The 24,881-nt window shown below is 36.2% G+C and overlaps 2 protein-coding genes across 3 annotated transcripts in view; one reads left to right on the top strand and one right to left on the bottom strand.

Moving 5' to 3' along the window:
• SLC22A18 (solute carrier family 22 member 18) overlaps positions 1 to 24,235 on the top strand; it is a 145,945-nt gene extending 121,710 nt beyond the window's left edge. Inside the window, exon 11 of the mRNA XM_064657530.1 lies at positions 24,221 to 24,235. The gene's annotated coding sequence lies outside the window, so the exon portion shown is untranslated. The remainder of the gene's footprint in view (positions 1 to 24,220) is intronic.
• The window catches only part of CARS1 (cysteinyl-tRNA synthetase 1), a 34,059-nt gene that overhangs the window by 3,859 nt on the left and 5,319 nt on the right, over positions 1 to 24,881 (bottom strand). The window contains exons 2-21 of one of the 2 annotated variants that reach the window (XM_064657527.1): positions 24,325 to 24,570; positions 21,479 to 21,570; positions 20,582 to 20,670; positions 20,180 to 20,276; positions 19,626 to 19,724; positions 18,546 to 18,695; positions 17,155 to 17,295; positions 16,330 to 16,418; positions 15,079 to 15,200; positions 13,168 to 13,280; positions 12,526 to 12,654; positions 12,182 to 12,311; positions 11,783 to 11,886; positions 10,694 to 10,791; positions 9,041 to 9,230; positions 8,474 to 8,542; positions 6,429 to 6,510; positions 1,955 to 2,035; positions 1,482 to 1,549; positions 58 to 117 (exon numbers count right to left, since the gene is read on the bottom strand). In XM_064657527.1, coding sequence (XP_064513597.1) covers positions 58 to 117; positions 1,482 to 1,549; positions 1,955 to 2,035; positions 6,429 to 6,510; positions 8,474 to 8,542; positions 9,041 to 9,230; positions 10,694 to 10,791; positions 11,783 to 11,886; positions 12,182 to 12,311; positions 12,526 to 12,654; positions 13,168 to 13,280; positions 15,079 to 15,200; positions 16,330 to 16,418; positions 17,155 to 17,295; positions 18,546 to 18,695; positions 19,626 to 19,724; positions 20,180 to 20,276; positions 20,582 to 20,670; positions 21,479 to 21,570; positions 24,325 to 24,570 — 2,249 coding nt within the window. The remainder of the gene's footprint in view (positions 1 to 57; positions 118 to 1,481; positions 1,550 to 1,954; positions 2,036 to 6,428; positions 6,511 to 8,473; positions 8,543 to 9,040; positions 9,231 to 10,693; positions 10,792 to 11,782; positions 11,887 to 12,181; positions 12,312 to 12,525; positions 12,655 to 13,167; positions 13,281 to 15,078; positions 15,201 to 16,329; positions 16,419 to 17,154; positions 17,296 to 18,545; positions 18,696 to 19,625; positions 19,725 to 20,179; positions 20,277 to 20,581; positions 20,671 to 21,478; positions 21,571 to 24,324; positions 24,571 to 24,881) is intronic. The other variant, XM_064657528.1, reaches the window with a different exon arrangement.

Genomic DNA, 24,881 nt, shown 5'->3' with positions numbered 1-24,881 from the left:
GACTGTTGCTGCCTACACTCTTCTTCAAAATAAGGTTAAAAGGATCTGAACACTTACTTCCTGCTGTTGTTTTTTCCTGGCTGCTTCTTCTTTCTTCCTTTTTTTCTCTTCTTCTATCTATAAGAGGCAGTCTTAATGAGTAAAAGGTAACACATTGTTTCATCTGGTTGTTTTCTACAACCCTGAGCCAGCTAGCTCCCCTGGATATCTAATTACAGACAGAACTGGCAGCACGACCTGCAGCAAAACCACCATGCCTTATAATTAGGATTGTCTGATACTTCTCACTGTATGACTTTGATTCCATTTGCTTTTATTCACAGCTAAACCAGTTTTAACTGTTCAGAATGCATTTTGCATGCAAAAGGGATACATAAAAGAATACCTACAAAGCCTGCAAAAGAAATGGTCCTATCATTTTACGGGGGAAAATGTTTTGCAAATGACTTTAAAAAAAGACTGTACTTCACTGATATTTTAAGCTCTTGCCTCAGACTGTGAAGACATTACAGTTTCTCAAGCAGCAGTTGTATCCCTTGGTGTTCCTAGGGAAACAACTATCCAAATTTAGCCAACTTGCTAAAAATCCTATCTTGCACTTGTTTGGGAGAGACCTCCCAGTTCTCCAAGGGTTCTCCAAGTACTGAACATAATGCTGTTTCCAGGGAAAAAGTACTCTAGCTTCAGATCCCACTCAGCAGCTGTATACAAACTGCCTTTTAAATCATGTTTTGATGAAAACATCTGGAATTGGCTAAAGCTACTTTTTACTTCTCCCTTTTTTAAAAACATCAACATGGAAGGAGAAATGCTGGAAAGTCTTCCAAACATTTCTAGTCATGACAGAATTTTATTATTTGGTAAAACTGAAGACAGACACAGGAAGTGCTACTTTTAAATGTTACAAAGTCAAATATTAATGCCAGGAAGTGCCAAAAGGAGGGTTTCTGTACAGATCTTGTGTGCATGAATTAGAATTCACAATCTTTATATAGCAACGTGTGAATTCTTGCCCCCACATCCCGAATATCTCACTCATCTATACTACATAAATTAAGATTTAGCCAGTTAATTTTTTCCTCACATATCAGATAAATACAGATTAGTTCTATGAAAAATGTCAACTTCATTTATGCGGACAGAAGAAGTCCAAATCATCTTCTCATTGGAATTGTTCTTCCAGAGAGATAAGACAGCATGTATGCAATACTCAACATCCCTTAATTCTACAAAAATCTTAACAAACAAACAAAAAATCGTAGACGTTTTCATGGGTCCCATACAAAGTTTTCAAGAAGCTACTGTTTCAAAAAATTCTTTTCCCTTAACAAACTCAAACTTTTCTATCAATCTTTTATGTTATTTTCCTTGTTGTTAGTCTGTTATGATTTTTCTTATGAATTACCAAAGAAATATAAAAGTATCCATAGCTTACACATTACTTTAAATTTAAAAAAATGTAGAATGCTTAAAATAATAACCTTTTTCTTTTCTTCTCTTTCTTTCAATAATGTGTCCTTATCCACTAATTTAACCACAGTTGGAAGTCCTAAAGAAGCAAAAAACAGATTAATTAATTTTTTGATTAGGGAAAGATAAATGTGTTTACCCTATGATGACTGTTTTCTTTTTGCCTGCTAAATGCAAATACAACTGTGTACTACTTAGAAGTGACTACGAATTTAGGTGCTATACAAAAACATAAAAAATATTGCAATGTATTTTTTTATTCTATATATATATTCAAATATGGGTCTATAATATACATTGATACATATGATAATGTACCATTACATATGGTACATATATATGATATGATATGCTATAGTTTTGCAGTCCTTGAGTTTGTTTCATTATTCCAGATTAGCCTTGATAGTTTGTTCTCACACTTCTTAGGAAAACAGTAGGATTATAAAAACAGCTACCTACGAAGCTGCAAGACATGATTGGGTACCTTCATGATCTTCAAATCGAACTCCAAGTTCAGGAAGGATGTCATCCCGAAGAGTGTCACTCAACTGCAGCACTTCAGTTACTAAACAGTATGAAAAGTACTTTTAGTGAATTAAGATTTGGTGAAAGTATACTTCTGTCCTGCTACACAGCTATTTAAATGCAATTAAGAAATTGCCACTCTCTCACATAGGCCAGAGAAAGGTCTTTTGTTTTAAAGGGATAAAGCTTTAAGTAAGTCCTGCATTATTTCAGCTACACAGAGAAGCAGCATGTTTCTTTGCAGGGATTTCAAAATCATAAATTTCCTTCAAGATACCCTCATTGTTCCTGAAGGGGAACAAAAAGAAAACCCATGTCAATTCAGAAATGATGCAACAGTTCTGCCATGGTATAATGAAAGCGTATTTGACTCAGGAAGATCCTAATGGGTGCTGTAGGATTGCCAATAAGAAGGTTAAGAACCTAATTTTAGAAAAACCCAAAATTAACATATCTTGTGCTACATCTAACCTTTGAAGGACTATGATTTTTTTTGTTTGATACACATACATTTGTCAGAGCAACTGTAATCCAAACATCCTCTATTTTATTTCAAGCAAGCTAGCTGCAGTAGAATAGAGAATTTTGACTTAGATTTCTGGATGGTGATCATCATGACTACTATTTTTTTTCCCTTGCAAACTTATGATAGCAAATGGTTAAGAACTCAAGACTTAGCCAAAATAGATGCCTTCAGGTCTTTAAAGGAAAATAAAACTTCACACAAAATATTTTCCTGGATGAGAAATTTTATCATCTGAGCAGTAACAGAACAGTTAAGAGAAACTAAATGCATCAAGGATACCTAGTATGTTGCTGGTGTGAACTCAGTTCTGTGGCATTTTTTATACACAGTCTTGTATTTAGGAGGAACACTTACTAAGTGTGACAAGATAGATACTTGGGTTAGACGATACTAAGTGCTTACAAGAAACAGTTGTTCTTCCTTTCAGCAACTCTCACCTGCTTAAATCTAAGAAGTAATCAGGCTTTCAAAGGTATTATTTCTGGCAGTAGAAAGTCCCACCCAGGCAGTGTGCTAAACACTGCACATACTGGTAGATACAACTACCATTGCTGAGCCTTCATCTCTTCCAGAATTCTCAGAGCCTCAGAGAGCTGAGAAGTGAACACAGCACCAACCATCCTAATACCATAAAAACCAACAGACACCCTATTTCATTGCATGGTAGTATTCTGTGTTCTCTCTTTTTGTAGAGGAAACCATTGCAGCTTATAGAACCTCTTTTGTCTGTTGCAAAATACGTCGCTATTTTTCTTGATTCAGAGCAGTTACACACAGTGAACCACATTGATGTTTGATGCAACTCTAAATAATCCATTAAGATAAACAAGGGATAAGACTGCTTCACTGGCTGTTAACACAAAAGATGTTGGCTCTAACCTAGGCAAAGGAATTACACTTATATCAAGACTGTATCAGATATCCCTACTGCTTATTCAATACAACGGCATCTGCATGGTTATAAATGTTTACTTATCTAAAATCATGAATAATTGAAAGTTTAAGAAGAAATCCATCAAGGAGAAATGTATAACAAAACATGTATTATTTAGGAGAGGATATGTCCTCTGATCAATCTTGTCATTCAAAGGAGCCAGCACTGTGTTTCTTAAGGCTAAAATGTGCCTGTTCTTTGCAAGCAGTACCATCAGAGCAAAGATGTTTAGGGATTGAGGAGGGGGTTGTTTATGGGCTGCCTCAAGACATCAGGAGGCATTCACTGAGGACAGTGACCAGGAAACTAGTGGGATAGTGCCTTATCATCAGAGCCCATGAACAACCCAGCAGCCAGACACACCTGGGGCCTGTGACTCTTTCCCAGACCTCTCTTCACGTTTTCTGTGAATTTCAAGCCAAAGAGAACTGGATGTGAAACAGATGTTGAGCTGTTGTGAATGGGAACACTGTAATGGGGAAGAAGAAGATGAGCTTGAATAGCACCGTGAGAATGCTGGATGTTAAGACTCACAGCAAAAGACAAGAGCAGGCAATGTTACAATGAGCGAGGGCAGAAGGTTTCCCAGTGTGTCCTAGAAGCAGCTTAGAGCAAGATACTACATGGCAACAGAGCCCATGGTAGGAAATGAAGACCCAGGCAGAGTTCAGAATGGACACCTTTATCAATTTAAGCAGATGTCCTGAGGTTAAGAACCAACAACTGAAGAGACTTGCTCTTTTTTGAGCATCTGAATAACAATTTGTTGCTAATAAGAATTCTTCCCCAGCACTGGCAGCTGCAGTAGATCACAGATCTGCTCCAGTGTGCATCCCTGCAGAGACAACTACACAGGGCCTTTAGCTGGTCAAGTACTGAAGTACTTGACCAAAATGTCAGGATGGGCAAGACAGATGCTTGGACCAACCAACCATGGATGCATTTCGTGGAGGTTTTCTGCATTTTTTCCCCTGTGCAGCCAGCACAGTGTTTTGCTTTTTCTGTTTACCACCATTCCTAAACAGGTTCAGGAATTAAGACTCAACTGCAAATGATCAGTGCAGGTTTCCAGTCTGAATACTGATAAACTTAAAAAATAGAGAATTTAATTTACTATCATCTTTGAATGTTAGTCATTTTGGATATTGTAACATTTTTGTAGAGTATATACATTGATTGATTCTTACTAAAACCCATAGTTTTACAAATGGCTATTCTGTGAAATGTTTTGTACAGATAGGTACATTTTCAAAGTATATGTATATGGATGGGTACATTTGTATTACTCTGGAGGTTTTATAGGAGCCACATACTTTTTATTTAACCTCTAAGAATACTGCAAGCAATACAGATTATTTTAATTAATATTTAACACAATCCTGCCAGCATCAGGCTATGAGGGGGAAACTCCCTTTGCTCAAAGCCACATAGAGGCAATATCCCCAGCCACTAATCAGAACAACTTCTACACTAACACTTCTAACACTTCCTGCAAGCAAGAATTTAATGGATACAGGGAAACAAGTCTGTAGTATGTCAGTGCAGGTCCTGCCAACCACCACTCAGCTTCCATATATCCAAATAGTTTAACAGAAAGGTACCACTCTGGTCAAATTGCAGAGTGCTCTGTACCCCAACCAAACAGAAACTAGATCCAGCTGTATTCTTACTGTCCATTTTCAGGCAAAAAAATCAATACCTTCCAAGTATGAAACTCAAGTCCCTGTAAGCAGTCTAGTGCCAAGTATGTTCTAAAAATTATCTACAAGAAGCCCTGTGATATTTAAACCTTACAATTGTTAAAAGCAAAGATCTGTTTAGCTCCACCATCAGAATGAAAGAGACAGAAAAAGCCTTATATAAAAAAAGTATTTATGTTAAATACCAAAAGGCCAAAGCTCACATTTTTGGCTGAGGATATACACACAAACTTCTTGAATTAATTCAAACCATAGAAAACATTTACTGTTGGAACTAATAAGCCTATTTCTCAGCATCAATTAGGCCTATAGGAGTTTGACAGTAATAGCTGAGCAGTCTCCTTAACAATTACAGTTTCGTGCTTTTAAGGTAAACTCATTAGCCATTACAAGGACTCCAAACAACAGCAAAATGAGAGTTCACAGTCTTTGCCAGCTGAATAGGTTGCCAGACACTAGAAGTAATTTTATATTTCTGTGTAATATATGGGTTACAAATATATATGTTTTATGTATAAAAATGCCTTGTTTTGCCTCAAGGACAAATCTGAGTATAGAAGTTTTAAGAATACAAGAATCAAATACATATTGAAGACATGTAAAATTCCACAGGGAATAGCAGAAAATAATGAGAGCTCCATTAGGAAATAATCAACCAGTAAAATAAAAGAGGGCTTAATGGAACAACCTTTTTAACATTATATAGTTCTGCTGCCAACACACACAGCATGATCAAAGCTTTTCAGAAGGATTAAAAAAAGCACCCAAAACAACTTCTAGCAAACTCCCATATGAATTCTCCAGAAAGAGCACTCAATTACCATCAGGGAAGCTACAATTCCAACTATGCTAACAAATAATAATGAGCATCTTGGGCTATTTAAACGCAGACAGTATCATTGTGCAGCAATCTACACTTCTAATAGAACGCAAGCTCCCCGAGGAAGAGATCAGGGGTACTTTCATACCTAGATAGCAGGGAGTGCCTTAATCTAGAAAAACAACAGCTAGACCCTGTCATTCCAGACCTTTTAGATTCTTCAGGAAATTAAAAGAAAGTTAGCCCGTAAAAGATTCTCAAATTAAAGAGACAGGTAGCAGAGATGCAAATATTCAAACAAGCTCGGACTTAAAGATGCCTTACTTCAATTCTCTAAGCAAAGAGAGGGTCTATAAGCTGCCCCACACCCCCATCCCCACCCTCCTCCACCAGTTTGATTCCTACAACCTCCAAGTCTCATATGCAACAATACAGGAAAAAGTGAACTCTCACCTTTCTTCTCTCTGGCAATTTGTCGCACTCCTTCTCTGAACTCAGAAAGAACTTGCAGGTATGGCATCACTGTAGATTCAATCTGCAGGATCATTATTTCCACAGTTAGCTAATCATCATTTAGACATAAAACATGTCCTTACCCACTTCACATTTATGTGCTGTTGGATGGAATTTGACCCTTAGGGCAGATCTGTATCCATAAAAATTGTCTTTGTTCTATTAATGTCAAAGGATAGACAATAATTTGCATTAGCTGTCAATTTTCCTTCTGTGCAGATAAAATCAGCTTGTGAAGTTCAGCCTCTCCCCATTCCCTTTTCATAGAATCACAGAATAGGTTGGGTTGGAAAAGACCTCCAAGATCATCAAGTCCAACCCCTGATCCAACTCCAATTACTATATCATGGCACTAAGGGCCACGTCCAATCTCTTTTTAAAAACCTCCAGGGATGGAGGTTTTTTTTCATCTCCTTTCAGCTAGATCCACAACTTCCACAGGGCTATGTTACAGTCCAGCTAACTATAATGCAGTAGAGGGATAAAAATAGCACTCAGATGAATTTGCTCCTTCATGTTCTGTCTTTTCTTACAAAGGGCCAGCTGTTTATCAAACATAATACCAGGTGAAGCTCATGTTAGCACTTATTTTCATTAGGACACAGATATGTTCCTCAGATGTTAGCTTATGCTAATTGCATGTATTTCCAATACAGTGCAGTTGTTTGTAGTCCTCACACAATTCCCTCTCCCACAAACAGCAGGGAAAGATTACTGTTGAATTATTTCAGGTGTAAGTAAATGCTGGTCATGAAATCTCAGAGAAAAAGTCCTGTGAGTCCTGCTCTCAAGGGTGGTAATTAGCAACAGCAAGCTATTAGTGGACAGCAGTGACGAGTTACAAAAAACAACTCCAGATCAGTGCTGTCTGCCAACACTTCTCTGGAATCCCAAGAGGAGAAGCCAGGCACCTAGGGGACTGCTTAAATTAAAAATTTCATTACTTTGGAGGGTAGGGGAGAGAGAGAAAAAAAATGCACACTTTTGTCTCCCTTAGAATATCCACATGTCTAAGCTAAATTAAAATTCACTACTGATGAGCTTGGTAGGGAATACTGAGCATCTTCCTTATTATACCATTACTGGAAATTTCCACAGCACACTAATGTAAGTATTTGCATGGGCAATTATCAGATGAGTGTTCACTGACGCTCTTCAACCACAAGCAAGCTTTCCTCTTCCTTTGATGAATAAAAAGTTTAGCTTTTTTGTTACACCAGTAATGTTTCATTTATTCCTTCTAAGGAGGAACAGAAACACGTGGTCACATCTTTAAATGCAGAAAAATACTTGAAAACAGCACTGATGTGTCCATGACAGATTTTTTGCGTGAACAAAGCAAGCAAAGTTGATAGCTTTCACATGGAGTTATTTCTCCTGCCTGTATCACAAAAGGTTACTGTTATTACAGAGCCCATCAGCACTTTCAAGAGGTATCCCTCAAGTATTTCCAGAAAAGTTCTGCATCACAGCAGAACTGGTTGGGTCACAGCTGGGTGACAAAAGCAAAACAGCCTTCAAAATCCACATAAAAACTGTGGCTACAAATGAGATCAGAAAAAGAGATTGAAATGCGGATAAAGCTCCAGCTGCCTCCAGGCTGGTTTTGGTGTACCACAAGGAAGTTTAATCAGTATAATTATATTTTTGAAACTACTTAGCATACAAATACTTGTAATGAGTCTTTAGACTGTAGCATGTGCTGTCTGTAATTCACATGTGGTTTCTGAAACAGACTCATCATTCAGAAGATAATTATTTTTCTGGTTGCTATACAATTTGTCTGTCATTAAATCAAACAAACCTATAAAAAACCTCAACACTTAAAAGAAAAATCCTGCTTCCTAAGCCAATAAATTATGTCAGATTCAAAAGCTAAAAACATAAATAATGTAATTCAGGTACATATCAGTAATGTCATCACTTTAATAAGCTTTCAAAGGACATAGAGTAATTTCGTATAGTGTACTTTGTCCTTCACTTACATTTATGTTTTGACTGTTCCCTCCAACAGGAAAACCAAGTGCATCATCACTTTCTATGGCACCAAAAATCTGGTCAAGGAAAAAGAAAAGAAAAAAACCACCAAGTCACAGGCATGTGAAAAGTAAGCAAAATCACATGTACTAAGCTTTTGAATAGTTCTCATTTAACCCACAATTCACAAATCTAAAAAGATGATGTTTTGATTTTTAATTGTTACAGCATACTAAGCATTGGCTTTCAGATTTAGCATTAAAGATGTCAGATTTGACATTCTGACTTCATATTTTTTCTACTATCTAATTTCCTGGCATATGTTTGGGGGCTCTCCACTATTCAAGGGAACATTAGCTGAAAATAAAATGTAACAGAGAGGACTCAAAATCCTCTCTCAAAATCCTCTGCTGCAGCACACACTGTAGTTTGGGGTTATTTTGGTTGGGGTGTGGGGGGGAAATCTCTAGGGACCTGTAAGATTTAAACAGACTGAACTGATCCCTACACACTTGAAAACACAACAGTTACAAATGCACAGTGCAACAGCAACATTATTACTTAATGTTACATACCTTTAGCATTTGAGTGAGATAGGAACTGATGTTTTCTAAAAGAAGTCTGTTTGGCATTTCTCTGGAAGACTTCTTTGCAGCAATATAGGAGTTACTCTGACTGACTAATGAACGCATTTCTTCTAAGACAGAGCGAGTGTCAATATTGTCACACAGTGACTCATGAATTGCTGCCTTCTTGTCGTAAAAACTAAGAAGAAAAAAATTGGGTTTTACTACTGATGTCAGAAACACCTGCAACTTACTCTGAAGAATCTCTATTAGAAGAGTAAGGGGACCTAAAAGTGAGATAATCTTTTGTCGGTCATAGTTTAGATTTGAAGGAAAAATGGATGAGCAAGAAAAAAGGCATTATCATGACGCTGCTGTTTTGCTGCTATGGACAAAGGCAGGATAATCTAATTGGCAACAACTATCCAAACAAATTATATCAAACACTTTTTCAACAACTGGCCTTTTCATGCAAGTTTTTTTTAAAGGAGTATAAATTGCTTATTTAGTATCTTCTTGTGCTTACTTTTTGGGTTTTTTACAGTATTGCTCTTCTATCCCTATGTATCAGCCAAGTACTCTGTTTAGTATTATTCCAGGAGGGAGCACCAACGTGGAAGTTAACTTACCACAAAGTGCATTTTCATGAATATATTACAAGTAGATAAAAGGAATAAATTCATACAAACCTTTTTCCAGTCTGTGAATAGACATAATAAATAATACAGTATATTAAGTACCACTTCAATGACACAAAGCCTTTACTGTTTCAAACGATGTACTTTTTCCAGAGAAAGGAGAATGAGAAGTGGCAGAAGAAAGGAGACAAAAAAAATACCCACTAAACATCTTCTATTCCTCCCACTTCTTTATCCCTTCCTTTCGACCTCTCTATTATTTACTATCTTCTCCCCTTTTTTAAAAAAAGGGGTTATCTCTACAAATCTCGAGTTGAAGATCAAATTTGCAGAGGACACCACTACACAGACACATCTGCACTTAGTCCTTCAATAGTCAACATTCGTGACCACAAGTGAACTGAACTAGGAACAATTTTACTACTGCAATGAAAGATGCTTTTATTTTAAATTTCAGACATAATAGAAGTCATATAGGAAGCTGTTGGCATTACAAATAATAATGACAGTTTGATCATAAAAGTCAAAGACTGACAAAATTCATATCACTGTGTCAACAACACATTTTCAAACACTGGCGCTCTAATCTTTTGTGGTTTTAGTCAGGTCATTTAATTTCTGTTTGCATCAGATTACTCACTACACTTTCAAATGTGTAAAATACTATTTTTCCAGTTGTAACCCCTGGAAATTATTGGTCACTTCTCAGATAGAAGGACAGGATTTCAAGTAGTGAAGAAAACGACAGCTATCTAACAAAAAAGTTCTCTTTCCCTTCACAAACAGTGTGATGAGGCATGCTAGTGTACTTAATATAAACAAAAGGGAAACTAACAATTTCATCTTATTTCATAAAGTTATCACAAGATTAAATTGATTGCTTGTAAAGAGTTGGAACGAGCAGTGGAAATGCTACAGACATAAATATCACTATAAACATTGTAAGTGATTTTGTAAGGAAAAAAAAATTAAACATGTAGCTACACAATGGCTATCCAGAGAGAAGCAGAAATGCTCCACTCACTTTTTGTTCAGCTCTGCTTCTTGAATTTCCCATTTCTGAAACTGGCCTGTCACATCAGTGGGAGCTCGAAGAATATCCTTCACATTTAAAAAGAACTCCTATAAAAGAAGAATATAGCTAAAAATCAGTTTCAATTAGACACAACCAGTACTTACTACCAAAGGGCATTATTTCTTATTCAGCCTTCTAAACTTTGTGAGTTCAACAGCATTTCAGCCAGGACTACTGAAAGTCTGTCAAGACAAGGAAACTCACACATTTTGCATAACTCTGGAAATCACAGCTGAGCTGTAATTCAGTTCTGTCTCTTGGCTCTGTCACTGCATGATACACTATGATACTCTAACAGCAAGCTGCTCATAATATCATTTTTAAAAAGTCTAGGCAACAGTTCTTATGGCAGATTTTAAAGTTTGTTGCTAACAATGGAAGCTGAAGAATAAAATGGCTTTATAGCAAGGATCTGTTTCATGTGGGCATCCAGCTTGGCAAAAAGTCATTTTAACCTATTCTGTGGCCCAAAACAAACATTTTACATAAGAGGCAGAATAGCCTCAGCTGGACAGACCAAGCTCAACAATCTCAAAATGCTGTAAAGCATCCTTTTGGAAAACATGGGTTTCAATTACGGCTTCAAACTAAGCAGGACAGGACCTGTGCCTGACCCCTCACATGCCCACAAGGCACAGAGGCAAATGCTCAATGTATGTGGTGTGGAGACAAGGTGGGAATGATACTCCCTCTTTGGCTACATTTGTGTAAAGTCTCATCTGGTAGACATGTTATGAGTGTTTTGGACTGAGTTCTGTAAGCAAGCTGAACTGAGAAACTAATCTTGTGTGTAAGTGCCAAGCTGTTCAGAGATGTCAGAACTGGGAAAGAGCACCCAGTTGCAGAGAAATGTAGCAATCTGGAATTTACGTGAGTGTTCAGTGGTAGCTCAACAAACACTGTGACATCCCACCTGATGAATTCAGAAAGCAAACTCAGCCAGGAAATAAGGCCTATATATCCTTGGAATTCTATTCCTTGAAACACATATGACAAGGCAAAGTTTAGAGCTGGAGAAGGAATGGAAAACTTACTTACATTCATAAACTTCTCATACTGAATAGCTGACTCCATGGTATTACTTGAATAATCCAGTGTATCCTTCCAAGAGTGCATGAGGAAAGCCAACCGTAACTGTCGTGCTATTAGGAGTTTCAAAATAAACAAGGAAAATTACCATAACCTAAAGCATTTTTATGGCCTCCAGTACTGCAGTGGCTAAGAACCTAATTTTTAAAATTCTTCCTATCACTACATGTACCAAAAAAGCAAGAACTCTACTATCCATACAGATAATACTGACAAGGAACAGAAAAACAAGGAAGCTGTTCTGAAGTTAGTGAAGAAGAAAGATGGTTGAGGTTACACTGAATAACAACATTAACAGTTACCACTGGAAGTACATCAAAAGTATTCACATTCCAAAGTAATATTTACCTGTATGTTTCTTCAGTGCATCTTTTATGGTAATAAAATTCTTCAAAGATTTGGACATTTTACAGCCAGCAATTGTTAAGTGGCCAGTATGCAGAAAATACCGAACCCAGTGATCATTTTCAAAGTATGCCTGCAGGAAGAAAACAAAGCCCAAAGACTCAATACTGTTTACATATACATCCTGAAATAGGAGAACTTAAAGAATAAAATCCTGAGAACCAAAACATGTGTTTCTACAAAACACACATCAGGTTGTAAAATTTGAAATATGGATTTATGTAAGTTGCAGCCAAAGCAAAGCACGTTGCTTTTTCACTGCAGAAACTGAAGGTCAGTTCATTCACCTCAGACTGTGCCAGTTCATTGTCATGGTGGGGAAATCGGAGATCAAACCCTCCTCCATGAATATCCATTGACTCTCCTAGAATGGATCCAGCCATTGCAGAACATTCAATGTGCCAGCCTGGACGACCCTGTTAAGAAAAAGACATTACTTGACTACCAGCAATTGTCTAAGCAGTTATGGACCTGAAGAAATGGGATACACTGCTACTAAAACAAAAAAGAAAATTCTCAGTGTCAGTTTCATAAAAGTAAACTGTTGCATTTAAAGATCAAACCTGGCATACACATCTGTAATGTTTGATTATCCTGTTTACTGTTCTTTTAAAAATTACATTAATATTTTTGATCACAAGAGAAAAAAAGGAAATAGAACTTACTGCCAATAAAGCTTATTGATAAACAGAGGACAAATGACCAGTAACAGCCACAAAAAGCCTGCATGCAAACTTCTGTTTAAAAAGTGTCAAACAGACTGTTTTACATCCTAAGTTATTAAATAAATATTAACAACTGAATCTTATGACTGAATACAATATCTCCATAATTTATACATTGTTAATATGAGGTGAGGCAAAGTATTTATGTAACTGTGCTATTTAATAAAGTGTAGAAAATCTAAATCCTGATTACCATGTCCTTACCTTTCCCCATGGAGAGTCCCATGAAGGCTCTCCTGGCTTAGAGGATTTCCATAAAGCAAAATCATTTGGAGAACGCTTCTCACGTAAACAATCAGCTGAGATGCTCAGGTCACCTTTCAAAAGAGAAAATGTAAATATACACATTTTACACCACCATTATTGATTTTTGGCCTTGCTGTACCTCACATGAAGTGAATTTAAAAAAAAAATAAATTAAAAAAAGACCAAACAAACCCCCAAATCACTGAACCGTCAAAAATCTTCATAATCAACCCTTCATAATCCTTTGGGACTTTGATTAATGTTTGCTTGACCTTCTCTCAGCAGGCACAATTCCAATACTGCAGTTACAGAAAAATAAATACAGAAAGAAAAAACCCTATACTCATTGACAAGTAAGATTGCAGAACTAATTCATTCCAAAGTTAGATGGATCCAAATTAGGACTACTATTGTCTTGATATGCACACACGAAATGATCATAGGATACTTTTCCCACCCCTAATCTCAGCTGCTGCACAGAATGGCTGTTAAATTAGCTACATTTACAGTTCTGTTACTGCCACAGATGTGTTATGCATTATGTGCTCTTAGCTTCTTATGATCAAATAGGTGGTACTCTCATTATAACATCTTTAAAACACAAGGAATTTACCATTTCTGCACTACTGCCCAAGACTAAAAGTGGTCAACAATACCACCTACAGCATAAAAATCCAAGACAGATTAAGGCTAAGATTCTCAATGTTAAACTTCTCAATTAGTTTTGATGTAGAGGTGGAGATACCTGCAATCTCCACTGTTTGGAATATGATACGTTATGCACTTTAAATACAGAAATATTATGCTTTTATTTACATTAATTGAAACTTTCACATTTTAGTGTTTCCGCTGCTTGTAACAGTCAAAATTACATTATCTGTCCAGGTAACAACAATCATCACAAACGAATCAAAGCAGCTAACCTGACAAGTAATAACTTGATATCTGCATATTCTTCACTAGTTACATTAATCACTTGGCATCAGTCACTATTTGCAAAAGGACATAATTTAACAAAAGTGATTGGTTACATGGTGGAAATGACATATTTAGGTTACCACAAAGACGGTGGTTTACCTATCACCTTTTATTTCACAGAGAAGATTTCAGCTATAATGGTTTGAAAAAAGGAAAAAAAATCATACCCATTTTAAGTGGCATCTCAGATATTGCTAGTTTCACCCAGTATGAGTGTCCTGATTTCACCCAGTACAAGTGCTATATTAAAACCCTTTAATATTCTTTTTATACACTTTGTGGATGATTTGCTATTAAAACTGTACAACCTTGGGAGCAGATAACAAATGAGTCTGGCTTATCGAGTGTTTTAAACTAATCCTCTGCTATATCTCTTTTCAGAAAAAATCTATATTTGGATTTAGTTCAACACAATAAAGTTTACAAAGTAAAAACAGTTCTCAGTATTAAAAAGGAACCCACATATTTGTCATTAAATAACCACAGGCTGATGTGGAGAGCTTTCGGCTGGAATGTGGAAGACCCAGTTTCAAGTCTTTGTTCCTACACTGAAGCAGATGAATGGCCAAACAACTGGGCTATGGCCAAATGACTGAGCTATTCACAATTCTAACCAAAGAAAAAAACCCACAAACAAACAAACAAAAAACCACCCCAGAAACATCCTAGAATAAATAACGTTTCTTGGCATTTTCTAGTTAAAAACTTGCAGGGAAGTACTGCCTCAAGCCACAAAACTTCGGCAAAGAAATCTATTGGTAAAGGAAGTGCAGCAGGTAAACAACTCAGCTCTGAAAGTAACTGATTCCTATGTCACTGAAATCAATTGAAGAGACCAACACATCATCAGTTTCTTCAGCAACTTAAGCAAATGTTGTTTCCCCTTTTTACCTTCACCCTCTTGAAGAGCTTTTTGATCCCCTACAGCTTCAGGAACCAATTTAGCGTACGAGTGTTTTTCACTGGCATCAAACTTCATAGTATCAAAGTATACAGATCCATTGGACACATACCTGAAAAGTTAAAGATCATTATTTAGCTAACTTTCTACCCTAAGTTAACTGATTTTTATCCCCAGAATCACTATCATAAGTTCTCTAGTGAAACCACTCACAGTATGGTACTGCTCAGTATTGTAAAGATGACTTACCTGAGCCTAAGTTTTAAGGTCTTACCATAAAGGCTTTGGACAAATCATTGAAAGTCACAATAAAATTGATGACAGGGAAAATAACTAACATCTTCTGTCAAGTTCTTAAGAGGTGAGACGTCAGGTAACAGTCACAAGAGAAGAGATATCTACGATACCTCTAGGACTTTTAATATTTTGCAATAATATAACATGGATCACATTTGTTTCACAGTCCATTTTGTACTCCTTTGCTTTCCTCATTTTGTCCCACTGCAGCTATAACAGCCCTGGCACAAAGGTAAGTTTCAGGACGACCATGAATGTTGATACTTCAGTGCAAAGAATTTTTAACGGTCCTCCTGCCCTTTTTTTTTAATATATGTTTGAAGGAAGAGCATGCAAGAAAAATTACAGCACTCAGAACCACAGCCTTCATTTATTCACAATCAAAATATACCCATGTAAAAAAATTCAGGCTATTAACAGAAATAGAATACCAAAATTTCAGATGGAAATCTCTCATGATATCTAGGGACTTCTGGAGCATTAGCTTGATTTCCAAATATAGACAATAGACAATGGCAGAAAAAGAGTTCACAATTGCCATTTCTAAAAATTTATGCTATTTACAACTGATTTCTAGCTATCAACTCAGGTGTCAACTTTTGAAACCCCTTGCTTAAGGCCAGAAATCAAACACAGTTCAAGTGAATGCGACTTTGACTATTTATTCTAATGAACAAGGATTTCACCCTATAAATTTAATAATCTAACCTCTCTTTGTAGGACATCATAAAAAGTATGGAATAGCACATTTTCACCACGTGAGAAATAACAGGTCTTTTGCAAAAGAAACTGAAATTTCTTTATTTGATGGAAAACTGCTTCTGGAAGAGATTACTATTGCTCATGAAAACAGAGAAAACAGCTCACAGCTAAGTGCTGAAACCAATCATTCTGGCTTTGATGCAGTATAAGGGCACAACAAAAGCACCCAGTAGCAAACTTACCCATAGCCATTATCCACAATCTTCTTCACAAAATCCACAATTTCTGGCACATATTCACTAACCCGTGTTAAAACATCTGGAGGTAAAACCTATAGATAAAAAGTAGAATTACATATAGATATATATTTATATATATTTATACATGTGTAAATATGCACTAAATATATATATATATGTTATATATTGGTTAAAAATTACACAAAAGCAAGTGCTAATAAAATCTAACACTCCTATTTCAAGCTTTCTGCTCTGAAACAATGTGCTGTGGCCATTTTTATCTCAGCCTTTAAGGTGACATTAACAACAAACTACTGCAGGAGATGCCAGCTCTTCTGGCAGAACAGGCAATAAGTCCCTCTGATTTGCAGGTAAATAAATAAACCCTCACTGATCCGAACCACTGCATGTGACACAGCACTTCATCTGTAACAGACAAATGTCTTCTTGATTGTTATCATCACATAACTTCTTAGTGGCTGAAGACTTTCAAGTAGTCAGTCTAAATGCTGAGGTTGGCAGGGATCTCCCGTGCAGCTGAGAGATTCCACCTCAAACTTCTGGATCAGTTTATGATTATTAACCCATGTTACATCAAGGGGAAGGCATGAAGTGCACATATCAAACTTGATCACCAACTAAGTGACTCTGATAACACGCACAACAGATTTAAGATCGCTGGATGGAAACAGAACAGGTGCTAATTTAACAGCAGCCTACTCATATTAAAGAAAATTCTTGAAAGCTATTAAGGAGCTAAATCATATTCTAGGTATTACAAGGCACAACACATACACTCTTAGAACAGAAAACAGTTCGTTTACTTACGTTGAGTGCTTCCATATCTTTATGAAATTCCCCTTCCCAGAATTTGGGGAGCTTTGAGAATATGGAATTGTCAGTCACCTGACTGCCAAATTTTGTGTCCAACCAGTCAGACAGCAAATCTTTGGCTTCTTCCAACAATTTCTATAAAACAATAACAGGAAGTGCAACTGATCAGAGACTTGCCCTGTTTGAATTCTGCAGAAAGATCTTATTCTGAACAGAGAGGTTTGCTTAAGGAACAAGACTCCTGGAATGAGGCACTTAGTTATGAATACAGAATAATCCATGTTTCTACCACATTTTTATCATATTGCCCTTCATAAATATAGATGAAACAATTAGAGAAAGGAAGATAAACTGATAATTGATATCTGCTTTGATATTAATCCCTTAAATTGGCATCTGGAATGTATGCTGTAAACATCACCTGGGACCTGCAGTCAGACCACATCATCTGTTCGCCCATTGCTATGGGATAATCTAACAGAAGCACTACTGTCCACATTGCTAAAAAGTGTCTGAAAGACTAATTTGAACATCAGCAAGGACACATTTTAATCTTATATTAAAAGATTACATTTTTTACACTAGGATATAGTGCAGAAGATTTGATTGCTTAGATTTCAGTAGTTTTTAAAATTCTGTTAGTTCAGTATATGCTTTTATAAAGGCACTTGATATTAGAATAGCTGGGCCTTTTAAAAAAAAACATAATTTAGAGTGAGATTCTTCTCAAGAAGGGAGCACATATTCTGTATTACCCACAGTAATTATCAGAAATAATCTGAAAGGAAGAAAAGATCAAAATGGAAACCATTTACTAAAAGACACGAGTTGTATTGGCTGACTTGGTTATTGGGACAGAACCAATGCGCAGTAAAGTCAACATGATTACTGTCACTAAATGTAATTGTCTTTAACAAAAATAATCCTGAGCATAACTTTGTGGGATATATTTTCTTCTCTGATCAGAGACAGAAACACTTGTGTAGAAAACTGCCACCAGTACTGGAATGTCAGAAATGCAGGTTCAGTAACCTACACTGAAATTAATTCATCCAGACAAAATAGTCAAAGAGAAGGTCTAAGTACATGAAAGAGAAAAGTCCTCATTGGAAAGGTAAAAAATAACTGAATAATTATCATAGTGTGAGGAGAAAAAAAATCCCTAATTGATAAACACAGCATCCAAAAACTCTATAGCTGAATTAAAGAATCAAATTTCCTGTATTGAATGCAAAGTACTGAAAAGCTCACAGCCCCACAATTCCTCTTTGTATGAATAAGAAGTTCCATAACATTTCAAGGAATTACTACCAGCTAAATATTATTTTTAAACCTCTTAAGAATTATAAGCCAAATATAAAATATAAAAAAGAGCTCAAACTTACCTCGTGACATCTGTTGATCTCTTCTGCAGGGAGTTTTGCTTGCACAGCTTCTTGTAGAGGGTCAAAAGCAGCCTTCACTGCATTTTGAATTCTTTCCAACATTTGCTTTTTATCTGGGTCTGTTGTCTCATTTAATTTAACTGAAAAGACCTACAATTAAAAAAAAAAATTAGAAAGCCACTAGCAGCATAGTAGCACTATGTTCCATACACAATATCTTAGCCATATAGTACCTTGCTAGTGATGAATAATACATTATGCCACAGAAAAAGCTTTTACATCAATCACTGAAACATCCTCATCAGAAATAAAGGTGTAGTCAAAAGTGTTTAGTTTGCAGCTGAATTCAGTTTTTCAGAAATACTTCAGAATCGCTACATCATCATCATCATCATTACTGTTATTTTCATTTTCTATGCAGATGATCACCTTACTTACACAGTTTTTATCACAAATCTGCAAAGAATAACCTTTAATGTGAAACAGAGAGAGATTAAATGCAATGCTTAGGTCAGGCAAAGACAGTTGGGCGAAATTTCCACACCTCCTGTTCCCAGGCCTCTATTAAATTAATTAGAATGACAATCTCTTTGTGATCTGTAGTTCTAAAAATTACCAGAGAATCACCTTTCTTCACCTTCAGTCCAGAATACACAATTTATTAAATCCCTAAAGCTTTGAAGCCTTTTTGCTCTTTCCAAGGTCATCAGTGGTACAAAAGGGAAACCTCCCAAGCTTTAAAATATTACGGACATTCCACCATTTAAAAACTCTTAAAAGTTTGAATTCTAACACACAAACACCCGAATGCTTTTTGAGCAATACATGCACTCACAAATAAATACTAGGTACACAAAAATTTGGCCTGCCTTTTAAAGAATTCATCCATTCTAAACCAATGGAAAAATCAAAGTGATGTGCAGTTCAAATGACATTTCTAATTTGTGTGGTACCAGGTCAATACAATAACTGAAACAAGCAGAAAGAGGTAGCAAAGCATGAGGCAATTTCAGATGTTTTGCTACATTATTGAGTGAGAACCTTAGAGATTACATAGCAAAGATTAAATATCATGCCCACCTCTGAGGCAGTTCTAACATCTTCAAGTAGCTGATCTGGTGTTGATTTGTTCTCTCTATACCGCTCAAAAAGGTAATTTTGTCTTGCTCTCTTGATGATCTACAAAGCAGAAATATGAAAATATTTTTGTGAAGTGACACATAGTGATACATAATGTAAATAAAATCTATTACATACCAAAGGCATTTCAGAATCCCTATAAATTTAACAAGCTCCAAGATTTACATGCAGTAATACAGATTAAACACACCATACAGTTACCTCAACAGAGTCAATTAATTATCTCAACAACAGGGAAATAGAATAAATTATCTTTCTAAAATACTTAGTCTTCATTATTTATGACAACAGTCATTTATATATGAGAATATAGGGTTTGCTACCATAGGAATGCTACAAAACTGAGAAAATCAATGCCTTTTTGTACAAAATGTATGTCTAAGTTAATAAGTGTAAGGTTTATCTTGGCTTATCAAGTGGCAACTACATGTGACTCTCTGACTTCCATGCTCAAAGTACAGTATTTTAGATTGCAATTTAACAAAAAACGTTACCTTATCATCAATATCTGTAATATTCATACAATAGAAAATGTCATATTTAAAATAATCCCTCAAGATTCTTCTCAGGATATCAAATGAGATGTATGACCTAAAAACATGAAAGACATAGGAATGTTTTTAATGAACACCTCCAGTGTATTCCATTCTATGCACAAACCACTTCGATCTCAATCATTTTACAGCAGTTTTAATTCACCCACATCTACTAGTAAGTTTTTAATCACACAGTGACATAATTTTATAACATGCTTTTAATCTTAAATCTCAAGCATCAAGTTTAAAAAAAAGTATTTTCTAGTAATACACTCATCTAAATAAAGTACTCTTTTCTATTAATCTTTCATTTCCAATAGGCACTGTTATTACCTATATCATGATAAGGAACTGCAGTACCTGGCATGTCCCATGTGAGAGGCATCATAAACTGTTGGACCACAGCAATACCACAAGACCTTTTTTCCATTCTGAGGCTGAAATATTTCCTTAATTGAAAGAGAAGATAAAGTGATCAGAAGAAATTGAAGACACGATCTCTGGCCAGTAATAATACACTTGGAGATTGGAACATGAAAACATGGATTATAATTCCAACAAATTTTTACCATAAATTGAGATCACCACTAGCTTTATTTTGTAAGAGAGATAACAGGGTGTGGCTGCTTATGTCATCTGCACTCTTATGAATCCAGATATCAGGTTACAAAGATCTGGACGAGGCAGGGCGTTATTCAAGCTGCAATTGTAAAGCTTGTCTTTTGCACTGAAAAAGGTTACACAGTATAATCAGTTCACACATACTTGGATACTGCATCCCATGTAACATTAATATTTTTAATATCTCCTGTTTCCCAAAGGACTTTCAAACAAAACCACAAGAAGTTTTACCAGTTTATATAACAACTATATAATTGGCAAGACTTTTTTTACACAGACAACATCCAATGAAAGAAACTGTGATTTTATTCTGCTCACACTGTCTGCATTTACGTGCATTACAATTGAAAGCCAGACTATTTTGCATGACAACTTGCAATTGGGAACTATATATTATGCAATATACACATACAGACACAGACTTACAGTGTGTGTACACTTAGTGTGTGCATTATAACACCTGCCCATCAAAAACACTTGACTGATACAGCATTTCTGGCACATGCTTGTTATCATTCCGCAAAATACAACCCAGAGACCTGACTATCAAGAGAGCAAACACTTCAGAAACAAACGTTTGATGACTGCTCTAGTTGTATTTCTATGGAAATCTCCACTTTTCTTTCATTTACACACCTTACTGCGAGTCAGGCTGTTGTAGAGGCAGAGCTTAGAATGTTTTGTCCCTTCAGGGGGAGACCAGGGGGGCTGCACACGTTTGCCTTTACCTAGGAGAAAAAATAGTTTAAAGAAAACTGAAAAGACATTTTCCACAAACACACTTGCAATATAACATTTTCTTCTTATCACATCTTTAAGTTATTTCAAAAGAAAAAAACTCCACATATAAATAGATAAAGCAGCTTCAATTCTAGTAATCCAGCTACTTCTGTTAGTCTCCTACAAAGCCACCAAAACCAAAGTAAATTATTTCAATCTCTTTTATTTTCTACTCTCTAAGTTGCAATTCCTCACATTTTTTAATCCCAATAACAGCGAGGAAGAGGGTATAAAAGTAAGAGCATGCAATTCGGTTAAATCATTAACCAAGAGTTTTCAAATGTAATGAATTATTAATGAAGTGTTATGGCAGTCCTGGGCTTTCTGCAATGCCACTGATTTTACTGTGATGGTGTATCACAGATCTCATACAGAATTTGCAAAAAAAATCTCCAGAGACCAGAGGTGGTCTCTAGAGCCAATATTGACAGAGTATGTGTACTCAGGGTAAGAGAGAGGGGACATGGAAAGGCTTTTTATCATACATTGCTGCTATGTACACAAGGCATTTTTGAACACACTCATTTAACACAAATATACTCCAGTTCAGCAAGAGGCTACATTTTGCCATTAAAGACAGTTGATAAAGCCCAGAGTAATATTAGTGACAATATTCTTGCTTTTGTTTTCTCTTAAATTTGTAAGAAGTAACAGAGTTGTTAAACTCATGGGGTTTTTTTTCAAAGTTGCAGTTTGCTATGCATAGGGCTGTTTACAGCTGTAATGATGTTAAACTAATTATTGCATTAACAAGGAAGGAAAGCAAAACAGAAAATTCAAAAATACAGCAAGTTTTGCCAGCTTAATACACACAGCACTGTCTTTAGGAATTCTCATGGTATGCATTTTAACTGCAATTAAAATATTATACAAACTATTTGTTTTGACAACAAAATTGCCTTTCTGATCCTGTGTCTCAGGGTGCTCTTCATTAAATCTGTTTCTCCCAATATCTTCATATGCATATTTTGGCTGAAAACCTTCAAGTAATGTAAACATTCATGGTATAAAAAATTTAATCTCTTTTAATCTTCACGTTATGAATCCATGGAAACATGTGTTGATTCTAAACATTTCATTGCATGAGGTACTCCTGAACAGAATACCTCAAGAGCAGTGTATCCATAACACAGATCATACACCAAGGGATGGATTTGTTTACTCTTTGATTTACAAAGATTACACTGGCATGCTTAATTGTGGCCAACGCTTCCCTCGGGGAAAAAAGCCTCTGTGGGTTAGTCTAATAAAAGATAAATCTGTAAAGCCTTCTTTACTAACAACCACACAAACGTTAGAAAAAACCCAGATACTGCAGCCTAATGTTCCCAGCTTGTGAGTTAGGTGTCACGTTATATGCACTACAGAGACACCCAGGGCAAAGTATACTGGTTAGTCTGTTCAAATACACCTCTGCCAGCTACAGCCTGTCCCCTGGTTGAACTGAAGTTCATTTGCTCTAGTCCACCCTGGGGCTCTCTGGTACACCCAAAAAACCCCCACTAATAAAGTATTCAAGGTCTAGTAAGCGTGGTAGATTCATGTGTTATTTTCACAGTGAACACTGCAGAACCCCATTCCAGGACTCCTGATACATGTGCACAAATCAGGAAGATAAAAAGACATAACCCTTTGGAAAGAGAGACTTAATATTAAAGATTTCATGGACAGGAAAAGGGAAACCTTTTCTCATACTGCTCTACCCTGATCCATGAAAGTCTACAAACTGTAGTTAGTGGCATAAATCTGCTATCAGAGCCAGGGGTGCAGCTGAGGTCCCTTCTCTGCTGAAAGGAAATCAATAACCAGCACAAACACTTGCAGGTACACACACACACACAAAATCTACTCACAGCAGTCTGATTTTAACTGCTGGTCTGCTAGGAATTGAGAACACATATGATGAGAGGTTGTGAGAAGATGGCATTGAAGTAATATTAGTCACCAACCAGCAGCAAAAATGACAGACATTGTGCATTCATTTGTAGGTATTGCAAGCACTATGCAACAGGTCTGTGTTATTATTATTATTATTTCATGACTCCTTGAGCAAGGATCTCACTATAAAGCAATTAAATTAGACTAGCTCATTGGGAAACAACTCAGGACAGTGATGCAGCTCCCAAAAATGCCTGCACCCATGCTTACATAATGACCTAGATTAACCAGTTAGTATTTCCTCAAATCATCAGCAATGCCTAAATTACCAGGGTTAAAAAAGAACCCCAGACATCCTTTTTGAAATTCAGTGTTAATAACATTTGTAAGAGGAAGCATTTAGTTTATTTTATTGTGAATTTGTATATCATACAACTAATATTTAGTTACCCTTGCAAGGAAAAAGGTGAACTGAGAAAATCCTGATATTTTAAGGAACAAGCCCAAACTCACATATTCTTTTACAACCCAGAAGCTAGCTAGCTTTTTAAAGAAAGTATCCATAATCAAATTCTGTACACTGAGGAATTTTAAAATAAAAAAAAATAATTTGGAAACAGCTTTAACATTCAAATATGTCAGTCTCTATCAATTACACAGTATTTGTATGCAAGAAGATTGTTATGACTTTGAATACAAGTTGATACTGTAAATTTTAAGGTGTGCAAGAAAGTACAAAAGGGAACTTCTAAGAATTCTCAGCAGTAAAAACCAGTACAACGTCAGCTAGTCTATAACCTGCCCACCAGTTTTATATTACTCACTTGTTTGAAGCTTACAAGGCTCATTTTTTTCACTGCTGCCATCATAGATTGCTTCTATGTGTCTGTACCACCGGACAACATGGATATACTGGTCCACAGGTGGCCCCGAAAATTTTCTGAACACCTCCACATCTGCATGTGAAAATGTGAACCCCTGGATATAACTACGAGTGCTCAGGTACTCGTTCAAAGCCTTCACCCTGGCTTCCTCTTCACTAATGCTCAGAATAAAACTGTAGCTGGAAGCTGTAAAGAGAGGCACAGGACATTTGGTCAGCATTAAAAGAAGGAGATCCCATGACCAAAATATATCCTTATAGTATACATCTCCCCCTGCAAATTAGCTCTGGCAACTGACAAGAAATTTGAGAGAAATATGTATTTCCTATTAACAGGATTATGCTCACGCTGTTTTAAGTTTTTTGAAGACATCATTACAAGGAGTAGTAAGGGCAAAAGCACAAGTCCTTTCCACGAAGAAATATAATCTACTGAAATTGGAGACAACTCTTCACACAGAGGGAACCTAACCAGCCCCTCTTTTCCACGCTGCTAAG

The sequence above is a fragment of the Pseudopipra pipra genome, chromosome 6 (assembly GCF_036250125.1).
Source record: "Pseudopipra pipra isolate bDixPip1 chromosome 6, bDixPip1.hap1, whole genome shotgun sequence".
NCBI classification, from domain to species: Eukaryota; Metazoa; Chordata; class Aves; order Passeriformes; family Pipridae; genus Pseudopipra; species Pseudopipra pipra.
Note: the sequence above shows the minus strand (reverse complement) of the source record. Positions and strands in the feature narration are given on the sequence as shown.